This window comes from Bison bison, unplaced genomic scaffold, assembly GCF_000754665.1.
Source record: "Bison bison bison isolate TAMUID 2011002044 unplaced genomic scaffold, Bison_UMD1.0 scf7180017864503, whole genome shotgun sequence".
NCBI classification, from domain to species: domain Eukaryota; kingdom Metazoa; phylum Chordata; class Mammalia; order Artiodactyla; family Bovidae; genus Bison; species Bison bison.
In genome coordinates, this window is record NW_011495061.1 from 4,151,006 (window position 1) to 4,164,292 (window position 13,287).

General features: G+C 42.7%; 1 protein-coding gene across 5 annotated transcripts in view; it reads left to right on the plus strand.

The window, feature by feature from the left end:
- PPFIBP2 (PTPRF interacting protein, binding protein 2 (liprin beta 2)) overlaps positions 1 to 13,287 on the plus strand; it is a 158,991-nt gene that overhangs the window by 32,575 nt on the left and 113,129 nt on the right. For 4 of the 5 annotated variants that reach the window (XM_010829274.1, XM_010829277.1, XM_010829278.1 and 1 more), the window contains exon 2: positions 545 to 638. In XM_010829274.1, the coding sequence (XP_010827576.1) occupies positions 575 to 638 (64 nt within the window). In that variant the 5' untranslated portion in view covers positions 545 to 574. The remainder of the gene's footprint in view (positions 1 to 544; positions 639 to 13,287) is intronic. The other variant, XM_010829275.1, reaches the window with a different exon arrangement.

A 13,287-nucleotide genomic window follows, 5' to 3' on the forward strand; every position in this document is an offset into this window, starting at 1 on the left:
GGGACTGTGCTCTCCCCCAACAGTGTGCCTGAAACCTTCCTAGACGGGGCCCACTGGCCCACGTGAGAAGTGAAAGTGGGAGCTGAGGCCTCTCAGCCTGGATCATACCTGCCCTAGGAGAGCACCTCAGTAGTGGGACAGATGCAGGTATAAGACCACAAATGCCTGCTGTGACCCAGGGCTGCAGGGCACGTCCCGATGGAGTCCTCGCTAGCTGTGTGCGATCTGCAGCCCTAGGGGAGCCTCGAGCCTTCCCCGGGGTGGCTGCAGCTTCTGGAGCTGGGACTGTGATGATGGTGGCAGTGGTAATCGCTGCCACAGGTGACCCTGGAGAGCCCCAGTGGCTTTTCGTGACAGAAACAAGTGGGATCACCTGCTAAAGATTCATGGAGTACCCATGCTGGAAGGTGGCAGAAACCCACTGTGGGCTACTCAGATTCCTATGAGAGTGCAGTTACCATGGTGGAATGAGAGGGCTCAGTGGTCTTGGGTATGTAACATGAAATACTCTAATTTTTCCTTTGTGCTGTGTTTGAATCTTCAGTAGAAGGAGACAAAGGAGAGAAAAGGACTCATGGCTTCTGACGCCAGTCACGTGCTAGAAGCTGCCCTGGAGCAGATGGACGGAATCATCGCAGGTATGCCCAGGGGTCCTGGCGACCTCCGCACTGAGAAACCATTTTCCTCTCACTGGACTTCTCTTTTGGGTGCAGAGACAAGGCCCCTGTTGGATTTCTTTTATTTTACTGTGTGCGCTCTCTTTCAACAGTGCAAACTCAGACTCTTTGATAGCTGGTAAGGGTCCAGGTCTCTGCTGAGACTGCGGCTGTGCCGTATATTAGCACGTGAATAACTGTCCCACTTTGGATCCTGGCTGCAACAGGTGCAGTGGCACTGATTTTATCATGAAGTTTTCACAGTACGGCATGGTTTCAGTCAAGCTGAAACTTGCAATATTGCAGACTTTGCCCTCTAACACCGGTGTCGTTTCCCTTCCCTGGCTGGTCTCCAGTATGTCTGTCAGGAAGTGGTTTTGTATTGATTCACTTAATCACCTGAAGAATGTTCTTTATGCCATATTATTGCAACTGTTTGGCTTCATGTTTGTATGAACCAGTTAGGAACATTCTCTTGAAAAGATCCAGCAAAGCTGTTTAATTGGAAAGGACTGCCATGGGCTGTTTGGGCTGATTAACTCCTTGTTGGGGGACAACTGAAGCCCGTACTGATTGGAACGAGCCTGTCATTGGAAATTTTTCTCTGCAGGTCACAGGCCTTCTTTCTGTCCTTACTTGATACAAGTCAGTGACCTTATTTGCCGACTGGGCATTTCTTTGGGACTTTGCTCCTTGTGTGGAGCTATGGCTGCAGGAGTCATGTTTGGGCTGAGTGTGACTAGAACCCAGGGCGTGCACAGGGCACCTGACATTGCCCAGTGTCTGTCCTTCCATCCTGCAGAGAGACACCCGAGGCACTGGGGGTCCTGGGTGTTTGCGCCTGGGGCAGAGGAGGTAGGTATTCCATGCCTTGAAACTTCTGCATGTTGTGGTGCACAGACGACGTGTTCCAGCTGTCATCTGTCAGGCTCTTAATTTCTCAGTGAACAGAAAGGGTCCTCAGGAGGCCGACCAACATCCGGGTTTTCAGAGACTCCGGAGATTGGGATGTCTTGCTCCAGGTTAGGGTCCCGGAAGCCCTATTGAGAGGAGATGAACAACAGTGTGGGTTTCCTGGCAGTCTTTTCAGAGAGTCTCCCCCGGAAGTTTCCAGGGTCTCCTGTGCATCGAGATCATAGTCACAGAATCAGACTAGCTCAGGTGGTCAGCACTGCCGAGCCCCCAGCCCAGGGGCAAGAAGGAGACTGTGAGAGCCCCTGGAGCAGGCGGAGCTCTTAGACAGCTGGGACAGGTCAGTGGGACACCTCCTAAAGAAGGCAGCCTGTGTGGGGTCACTTCCTCCTGCCTCTGAAGTTCCCCACGCAGACACCCCTGAAATGACAAAGCGTCTGGCACGGTCCCCTCCGTCTGTGAGTGAGGACTGTGGGTCTGAATACTTGGGGCCTTGGCTTGGTCAGGGACCTGCGGTGGGTGTGGTTCCTGGAGCAGAACCAGGGACTCCCCTCCTGTTCCCTTCCAGCATTGCATGCTCCCTCCTTCTGTTTCCTTAGGCCTCCACCCTGGCAGACTCCTTCTGGAAGGGCTCCCTGGGCGTCTCTGGAACAGATACAAGAGTTTTGCTGAGAGATGGTCTAAAACATTCCAAGGAGTTCTTTGGTTGGAGGAACACCTGTAGCCAGACTGCTTGTTTCAAAACCTAGCTGTGCATCAAGTTACCTGCATGATATGTTCTTCAGCTTCCTCATCTGTAAAATGGGTATAATAATAGAACCCACCTAAGAAGGTTGCTGTGCTTATACATGTAAGGGCTTAACACAGAGCCTGCCATATAGTAAGCATTGGATGGCATCACCGACTCGATGGACATGAGTTTGAGTGAACTCCGGGAGTTGGTGATGGACAGGGAGGCCTGGCGTGCTGCGATTCATGGGGTCGCAAAGAGTCGGACCCAACTGAGCGACTGAACTGATAAAGTGTCAGCTCTTGATAAATTGAGTTCTCATGTATTCAGGTCCTTATTTCACCCATTTGCATGCTGTGGTTTTCATTGTCTAGCTAAGGCTTGTGCATGCCTCTTAGGCTCGCCTGGGGTCTACAAGATTAACGCAGAGTCTCTGAGTGGGCTCTGCTCTGCTCTGCTCTTGCCGCCTTGTCTTCCACAGAGCAGTGGAGGAATCAGATCACACCACTCTCCCCACGACTCTTCAGTGGCTTCGCATTTCAGGATAAGCATCTGAAGTCCCCATTATAAGCAGCAGTGCTGTATGTGCTTGGCCTTTGGCTGCCTGTGTGGCTGCACCTCCCACACCTCCCATCTGATTGTCTTGCTTTAGCATAGGCTGTCTCAGGGCCTATGTGCTTGCTGTCCCTCTGCTGGAATGTTCTCCAAGTACACTGAGGTCGGGTCTCTGCTGAAATGTCACCATGCAGAGGCCTTCCCTGACACTCTCTCATGTAGTGTCCCTACATCCCTCCCCCCATCCTCGCATCCTGTTTTTATTTCTTTATAGAACTTACTACCATCTGACCCATTAGGTTCATATTCATCTGTTTATTATCTGCCTCCTGCACCAGGATGTAAGCTCTGTGGCAACAGAGGCTTTGCTGGTGCATCTCCAGGGTAACACAGAACATGTGCTTAATAGATGTTTGGGTCCCATGTGTATTTGATTTACTTCTGTGAATAAGCTCCCCTTTTCATTTATTAGGTGGCAGTTACTGGTTTCTGTACCTATCCCCTGTCTGTCTGCACGCTGAACTTCATTGATTATTTTCTCTCTTGTGTCTTTGGCTCATTCTTGTGGAATAATAAATCACTAATTTTTTTTTTTTTTTTTGAAGACTCTGTGGTTAGCATGTCCTGTGAGCCATCTCTTAAGCAGTAATTGGCTCACCCAGACATTTGACAGGAGCTATTTGGCAGATAATTCAACACTGAGGTTATTAGCGAGTATCTGGAGGGCATATGTTCTATGCCATTTGCGATGAAAAGAATAATAATTACTGAATGCTTTTGTATGGGATACTTTTCCTCAAGATTATTAAAGCCATCCTCATTTTCAAGTTGACTGGGCCAAAGAGCTTAGGGATTTTTGTGGTTATTAATGTAAACTGCAGTTAGACTGTTGGAGTTTGAATCCCAGCTCAGCCACTTATTACTGGCTGTGGAGTCTTTGCGAAAATTGCTTGATCCCCTTGAGCCTCAGTTTCCTCATAGTGTATAGACATTGGTAATAACAGTGCCATCTCATGTTATTGGGAGGATTAAATTAAGGTAAAGAAGGCACTTAGAATAGTGCCTGTTACCTAGTAAGTGCTCACCAGCTCTAAATTACCTTGGTTTTGTTGATATGACTATTGACATTATTTTTGCCACCCGAGCTATAGTGCTGGTAAATGACGGAACTAAGATTTGAGTCCAGGCTATCTGAGATCCAGATGTCTTCCTGGCTCATTTCACTCCTGGGTTCATCTCATGGTGATGTGCAGCAGAGCCCCTGGGGTTCTGCAGGACTGTCTAGGGAGTTCACTAGGAGGAGGGTCCAGTCCTGTCCTTGTCCACAGTCTGTTGGTCACACTGGCTTTGCTCTCTTCCCTTCTACATTCAACTTCCAAGTAAGAGCTTGTTTGCTTGAGCATAGAGCAGCTAGAAGGAAGCTGAAGACTGTGGCACCAACATCATGAGTCACAGATTCTGTAGGGGTTGTATCTTTGTGTGAACATTTATATTGTCCTTTCTTTATTTCTATTCTCTCACTAATTTGAAGTCGAAGGGTGTCAAGTACTACTTCTAGCTGGTAAAGGACTCAAACCACTGCATCTTCTCACTTTATGAAAACACAGTTATGCTTATCTTAGTGAAGAAGTTTTTATGGGCTTCCTGCGTGCCCTAAATAGCAAGCATTTATGTAGGCTATTAGCCTAATGAATTCTGAGATCTCTATGATGAGAAAGGCAGTGCTACACAACTGCAAGACCCTTGACACCTTACAGCATCTCAGGGAGATATCTGTGCTGTAATTCAAACTCAATGCTGTATTTTTGTACCTGATAAATCCTTTAATGTAACACATTTGAACCACATGAAAAATCAGATTTCTGCTGTAAGTGACCCATTCCCTAGTCTTGACAATCTTTAAAAAAAAACTGGTGTGGGAGGCTCATGGCTAAAATATTTACTTTTAATTCCACTAGTGTTATTAACTATACCATTTGTATTTTGCTTGTTTCACAAGATTATTATTTCTTGTATTACCAAGTATATGACTGAGCCTTCAACGGAAATGATGACTAGACTTGAAGCAGTTGATCAAATGTATAGTTTGATATATGATCAATGATTGTAATAGTGTAACTCTAGAAGGCAATGGCACCCCACTCTAGTACTCTTGCCTGGAAAATCCCATGGACGGAAGAGCCTGGTAGGTTGCAGTCCATGGGGTCACTAAGAATTGGACACGACTGAGCATCTTCACTTTTCACTTTCATGCATTGGAGAAGGAAATGGCAACCCACTCCAGTGTTCTTGCCTGGAGAATCCCAGAGATGGGGGAGCCTCGTGGGCTTCCATCTATGGGGTCGCACAGAGTCTGACACGACTGAAGTGACTTAGCAGCAGCAACATGTAGAAACAAATGGATTCCTACTCAAATGGACACAATTTCCTTCAGTAATGATTATTAATGATTATAACACTGTATAACCAGAACTTCCCCTTATTAATTACTGTACAGTATGACAGGCTACTCTTCACTTTCCAAAACTCTTTCCAAAAGAGTTTCCAGAAGAGTATACTTAGGGCATGTGATATCAATGTGTATATAATTAAGCCTTTAATGCAAAAAAAAAAGTGCCCTCTTCTTGTGACCAATGTAAACAGTACAGATGGTGCAAGAGATAATCACTTGCAGAAGCAATCAGGCCAGGAGAACTCAGAGGACATCTTGATACACAAGTGCCCAATACGCCCCTGCAGAGGCAAGCATGGTGACCCCCATCATCGGCAGGCATTCGTCTGCTCTGGAGACATGAGACAAAGAAATGCCTTCTAAGCAGAAGTAGGAAATGAAGCAGAAACATGAAGTGAAAACAGCTGAATTCTTGAAATCTGAAGGGGTGTATCCCGAATGTGATTGTATTTAATTAGGACCCAAGAATTTTATACCAGAAAGTTAGGACAAGGTGACTTAGAAAACCCAGAACCTTTGTCCAAATGAGTTGTTTCTAATACAAAAGACCAGTATTATAAGTTCCAGTAAGATGTTAACCTTTGATCTGGTCTTCCTCTTGATTAGTCCCTGTGATTCAGCCTACAAATAATACCATAATTGAATTACAGTGTTGATGATTGAAATTGAACGCTATGCTGCTTAATTGCATCCCTGTGGATGACCCTGAGCAACAACCACATACACTAATTTTGTGTAGGGCTTCATCTGTGGGCTAATGGGGTCAGCGGCTGCTCCAGGAGGCTGTGTGTGTGTGTGTGTATGACCAGAGAACCCCTGGTCAGGACACAGAGGGCCACTTATTTCTCTTCACTGTGCGGGAGGTTACTCATGGGGTTATCTACAAGCTATACCCATCGATGGAGAACAGTTAAAAGGAATCTGTTTAATGACAGTTGAACAAAGAGGTTGCTCTGTCTGGGCCTTTCTTCCAACTGTTTCTTTTTTAAAGATTTTTTTTTTGATATGGACCTTTTTCTTTTTTTAAAGTATTATTGAATTTGTTACAATATTGCTTCTGTTTTGCGTTTTGGGTTTTTGGCCTCAAGGCATGTGAGGTCTCAGCTCCCCAGGACTGGAAACTGTACCCCTTGCACTGGAAGAAGTCTTAACCACTAGACCAGCGAAATCCCTCTGCCAACTCTGATTAGTGTCCATTTTTGGGTTTTTTTGTTTGTTTTCAAGATTGTGTGAGGGCAGAGAAAGTTCTCATCAAGACTGGAATTATTCATGTGGGCCCATGAATGACTTTAGCTGTGGCATTCAAGGCTGATGATGCACCCACACTCTGAACAGTTAGTTGGCCTTATCTCCAGCCTCTCCAAGGCCAATCAGTGTGGAGTGGTCATCAGTAACAAAGCCACCTGTTTTCCAGTCAGGACTCAAGTTGAGAGTCCTCTACTTTGACACTGACCCAAGGAGAGTCGGCAGAATTTTGGAGGTGTCTAGCGGGCTGACACACGCAAAAGGCTGCCCTTTGCGTAAAGAGGTTGAGATGGCCCACAGTGGGGCCGGGAGCCCTGTTGAACAGCTACATTCTGTTTTTTACCCTTGCTGGCAGAGCCCACATCTCCAGCCTCCTTTTCTATTCTCTTAAAGTGTGTGAGTAAATTTGGAATTATCATTTGTTCATTAAATATTTGCTTATAGTTTAAATTATAGGAATTGACCTGCAAAACCATCTGGACCTTGTATTTCCTCATGTCTTTTCTTAATGGTTAGGGATAGTCAGGGTTTAATTTTTTTCTCTATTGAGTTCTGACATGCTGTATTTTTCTAGATATTTGTGTATTTTACCAGTATTTTCCATTTTGTTAGCATATGGTTGCTTATTGTGTTTTATCTTTTTAAGATCTGCTACACTTGTTATATCTGTATTTATTCCTAGTATTGCTTATTTGTTTGCCTTCTCTTTATTTTTTGATCAGTCTTTCCAGAGAGTATTTTTTAATGACTGTTTTTTTTTTTTTAAGTTATCTAATAGTTTTTTTTTTTTTTTAACTTTACAATATTGTATTGGTTCTGCCATATATCGAAATGTATCCGCCACAGGCATACACGTGTTCCCCATCCTGAACCCTCCTCCCTCCTCCCTCCCCATACCATCCCTCTGGGTCATCCCAGTGCACCAGCCCCAAGCATCCAGTATCGTGCAGCGAACCTGGACTGGCGACTCGTTTCATATATGATAGTATACATATTTCAATGCCATTCTCCCAAATCATCTCACCCTCTCCCTCTCCCACAGAGTCCAAAAGACTGTTCTATACATCAGTGTCTCTTTTGCTGTCTCGTATACAGGGTTATTGTTACCATCTTTCTAAATTCCATATATATGTGTTAGTATACTGTATTGGTATTTTTCTTTCTGGCTTACTTCACTCTGTATAATAGGCTCCAGTTTCATCCACCTCATTAGAACTGATTCAAATGTATTCTTTTTAATGGCTGAGTAATACTCCATTGTGTATATATACCACTGCTTTCTTATCCATTCATCTGCTGATGGACATCTAGGTTGCTTCCATGTCCTGGCTATTATAAACAGTACTGCGATGAACATTGGGGTACACGTGTCTCTTTCCCTTCTGGTTTCCTCAGTGTGTATGCCCAGCAGTGGGATTGCTGGATCATAAGGCAGTTCTATTTCCAGTTTTTTAAGGAATCTCCACACTGTTCTCCATAGTGGCTGTACTAGTTTGCATTCGCACCAACAGTGTAAGAGGGTTCCCTTTTCTCCACACCCTCTCCAGCATTTATTGCTTGTAGACTTTTGGATCGCAGCCATTCTGGCTGGCGTGAAATGGTACTCATAGTGGTTTTGATTTGCATTTCTCTGATAATGAGTGATGTTGAGCCTCTTTTCATGTGTTTGTTAGCCATCTGTATGTCTTCTTTGGAGAAATGTCTATTTAGTTCTTTGGCCCATTTTTTGATTGGGTCATTTATTTTTCTGGAGTTGAGCTGTAGGAGTTGCTTGTATATTTTTGAGATTAGTTGTTTGTAATGACTGTTTTCAAAGAATTATTTTTGCTGATCAGTCCCCATAGTAGGTGTGTATATTATTTATTCTATAAATAGATAAATGTGTATATGTATTAGCTCAGGTTCTTCACAGAAACAGAACCAATAGGGTGTGTGTGTGTATGTAGGTATATGGAGAGAGACAGAGCAAGAGACAGAGAGAAAGAGACATTTATTTTAAGGAATTGGCTCACATGAATGTGGAAGTTGGCAAGTTCAAAGTCTGCAGGGTAAGCCAGCAGCCTGGAAGGCCAGGAAAGAGCCAGTTTTGCAGTTCAAGTCCAAAGACCATCTGCTGGCAAATCTCCACTTCTTCCAGAGAAGTCAGGTTTTTTTTTTTTCTATTAAGATCTTCCACTAATTGGGTGAGGCCCACCCATGTTATGGAGGACAGTCTGCTTTGTCAAAGTCTACTGATTTAAATGTTAATCTTACTGAAAAACATATCTTCACAGAAACATCTAGAATAATATTTGACTAAATATCTGAGTATTGTGACCTAGCCAGATCGACACATACAACTAACTATGCTTATATATATATAGACATTATGTATTTATGCTTTATATATGTACATATTTAACTTCTTTGAATATATATTCTTTATCATTTTCTGTTCTTACTTGAATCTATCTGTTCAGCTTAACAAATCAATAATATATAATATTATGTATTTAAAATTGACTAACTTAATTGTAGTGGTTAAAGCGGTTTCTGATCCTTTTTGGAATTTATTGATTCTTGCTTTGTCACTTTGACTAGAACATTGCCTGTTTCTGTTTTGTAAATAAGTTTATTTGTATCATTATTTTAGATTCCACATTTAAGTGATATATGGTTTTTGTCTTTCTCCTTCTGAACTTCACTTAGTGTGATAATCTTTAAGTCCATCCACGTTGCTGTAAATGGCGTTATTTCATTCTTTTCTGTGACTGAGTGATATTCCATTCTGTGTGTGTGTGTGTGTGTAGAAAATCTTCTTTATCCATTCTTTCGTCTGTTGATGGACACTTAGGTTGCTTCCATGTCTTAGCTATTGCAGATAGTGCTGCTGTGAACATTGGGGTGCCTGTATCTTTTCAAGTTACAGTTTTCATCCTTTCCAGGTATATGCCCAATAATAGGATTGCTGGATCATGTGGTAACTCTATTTTTAGTTTCTCCGTGCTGTTCTTCACAAGGGCCCCACCAATTTACATTCCTACTAACAGCACAGCAGGATTCTTTTTTCTCCACACCCTCTCCAGAATTTATATTTGTTGACTTTTGGATGATGGCCATTCTGACAGTTGTGAGATGATATCTCAAGTAGTTTTGATCTGCATTTCTCTAATAATTAGTGATGATATTGTGCATCTTTTCATGTGCCTGTTGGCCATCTGTAAGTCTTATGGATAAAAGGCTAGGTCTTTTGCCCTTTTTGGAATGGGTTGTTGCTTTTTTGTTGTTGAGTTGCATAAGCTGTTTGTATATTTTGGAAATTAATCCGTTTCAGCAGTGTCATTTGCAAATATATTCTCCTGTTCTTTAGGTTGTCTTTTTGTTGATGGTTTCCTCTGTTATGTGAAAGCTTATGTTGACTAGGTCTCATTTGTTTATCAACTATTTTATTTTTTTATTTCTGCACTTCTCTTTCTTCACTTCTCCTACCCTTCTTTTAATGTTTGAAAACATAGAATTGTTTATGTGTGTTCATATTCCAGCATCAAGGCCAAGATCAGTGGGTGATTTTTTCTGGTGATAGGCTGAGGGTATTGCCCTTTGCTTCCTGGCCTTATGCAAAGGTCTCCCATTTGACCTCTCCCTTTGCTCTGGCCCTAAACTTTGTCTCCTGTCTCCTCAAGCGGCCCATTCAAGCCCAGGTGTGCCAGGAACATCAGCTCAAATGCTCTTTTTCTCCTGAGCTACTGAGCTCTGGAAATTTCCTTCAGTTCAGTTGCTTTAAAAAGTATATGTATTTGTGTTTTTTAATTTTAGGGTGTCCTTTGGGATTTTTCTGAGTACAACTAGTCTGTCATGACCTGCCCTATTGTAGCTGTAATACCATCACCTTCCTTGGTTCACAACCCCTTCCTCCATCTTCAAAGCCAGCGGTGGCAGGGCGAGTCCTCATGTCACATCTCTCTGACCTATTCTTCTGCTTCCCTTTTCTAAGAGCTCATATGATTAAAAATCCAGGATAGTATCTCCATCTCATGATTCTTAATCACATGTTAGAGTCCCTTCTGCTATATTAGGTAACAAACACACCCATACTTTCCAGGGGTGGGATGTGGACATCTTTGGGAAGGTCATTATTCTACCACAAAGGTAATAACGAACATCCCTTAAATGTTGTAAATCAACCATACTTAAATAAAAAATTTAAAAAGAATGCCATCCATTTATTCCCCTGCTTATTTGGTTCCGCTTAAGGAACAAAGGAGTCAGATAGAAAGAGATCAAAGTATCAGCTTTATCATTAGTTTAATTGACTAGGAACCTTAACTTGACCTGAAGCCACAGTCAAGATCTTGAATCCACTCATCCTACACCCTTCCTTGAATTGAATGTAATCCCAAACTTCTAACTTCCATCTTGCTGGGGGTGGAGCTGATCTCAGAAAGCTTCCTTGGAAGATAATGCCTGCATATGGGGACAGGCATCTCTAGGGGAGAATTCCATCTTTCAGTTCTGTCATCAGAAGGGGTATTCCTCTGTTGAGGAAAAGCTGAGTGAGGGGAGATAGGTGAAACCATTCTCTCCTCCCACAGAAATATGGAGACTGGAATAGTACCCATAATAGCAATTCTTGATTTTTGCTGAGACTTTCTGGATGGCCTAGTCTATGGTCATTTTTGAAAAAAGGCTTTATATGTGCTTGAACACAATGTACCGTCTCCAGTGTTTAGCACATAGTTCTTTATAATATGTCTTTTGCTGTATCACCACTATAGTTTTTAATTTTGGGTCTGCTCGATCTGTCATTTCCCAAGGGAGAGGGTCTTTTTAATACACTGTGGGATTTGGTTTGTAAATTTGTATTTAGGATTTGATATGTAGGACTTCCCTGGTGGCTCAGACAGTAAAAAATCTGCCTGCAATGTGGGAGATCCAAGGGAGAGGGTCATTTTTATACACTGTGAGGTTTAGTCTATAAATTTCTGTTTAGGATTTGATATGTAAGTTCATCAGTGAGAAGGCTTGTAATTTGCCTTTGTAAATTGTTTAGTGACAGGGGTCACCATTCACATTCTGGTCTATAAGTTGTACTGGCAGCTATCCTTACTGAAGCCGTTTGGAACAGTCCCTCTTTTTCTATACTGAACACAAGAATTAGATGAGAATCATTCACTTCATGAACACTGGCTAGAGCTAACTTGTAAAAGTCTGTGGCCTGGTATTTTCGCTGTGGGAAATTATCAAATTATGGTTCAACTTTTTATAGGTTTGTTCAAATGTTTTTTTTAATCATTTTATCCAGTGATTGTGTGTATATGTGATTAGTCTTAATTTTTTTTTTTTTGCTCAAAAGTACCTACATCAATGCACTCTCCTCTTTCACCATCATCAAGATGCTCTTCAATTCCTCTTCGTTTTGTGTCATTAGAGTTTGATTATCTGTGTATTCGAGGTTGTTGATATTTCTCCTGGCAATCTTGATTCCAACTGGTGATTTATCCAGCTCAGCATTTCACATGATGTGTGTATATAAGTTAAATAAGCAGGGTGACAATATAAAGCTTTATCATACTCTTTCCCAGTTTTGAACCAGTCTGTTGTTCCATATCCAGTTCTTATGTTGCTTCTTGACTCACATACAGGTTTCTCAGGAGACATGAAGGTGGTCTGGTACTCCCATCTCTTTAAGAATTTTCATGATTTGAGAGAAGAGCATTGAAACATATACATTACCATATGTAAAACAGATAGCCAGTGGGAGTTTATTGTAAGATGCAGGGAACCCAATGCTGGTGCTTTGTGATAACCTAGTGGGTAGGATGGGGAGGGAGATGGAAGTAGGTTTGAGAGGAAGGGGATATATGTATACCTATGGCCAATTCATGTTGATGACACAAATGACATGAATGTGATGGTATGACAAAAACATCATCATATTGGTAAGGCATTTCAGTTCAGTTGCTCAGTTGTGTCCAACTCTTTGCAACCACATGAACTGTAGCATGCCAGGCTTTCTTGTCCATCACCAACTCCTGGAGCCTACACAAACTCATGTCCACCATCGGTGATGCCATCCAACCATCTCATCCTCTGTCTTCCATTTCTCCTCCCACCTTCAATCTTTGCCAGCATCAGGATCTTTTCCAGTGAGTCAGTTCTTTGCATCAGGTGGCCAAAGTATTGGAGTTTCAGCTTCAGCATCAGTCCTTCCAACGAGTATTCAGGACTAGTTTCCTTTAGGATTGACTGGTTGGATCTCCTTGCAGTCCAAGGGACTCTCAAGAGTCTTCTCCAACACCAAGTTCAAAAGCAGCCATGAAGTGATGGGACCGGATGCCATGATCCTAGGTTTCTGAATGTTGAGTTTTAAGCCAACTTTTTCACTCTCCTCTTTCACTTTCATCAAGAGGCCCCTTAGTTCCTCTTCACTTTCTGCCTTAAGGGTGGTGTCATCTGCATATCTGAGGTTATTGATATTTCTCCCATCAATCTTGATTCCAGCTTGTGCTTCATCCAGCCCGGCATTTCACATGATGTACTCTGCATAGACGTTAAATAAGCAGAGTGGCAATATACAGCCTTGACGTATTCCTTTCCCGATTTGAAACCAGTCTGTTGTTCCATGTCCGGTTCTAACTGTTGCTTCTTGACCTGCATACAGATTTCTCAGAAGGCAGGTCAGGTGGTCTGGTATTCCCATCTCTTGAAGAATTTTCCACAGTTTGCTGTGATCCACACAGTCAAAGTCCTTGGTGTAG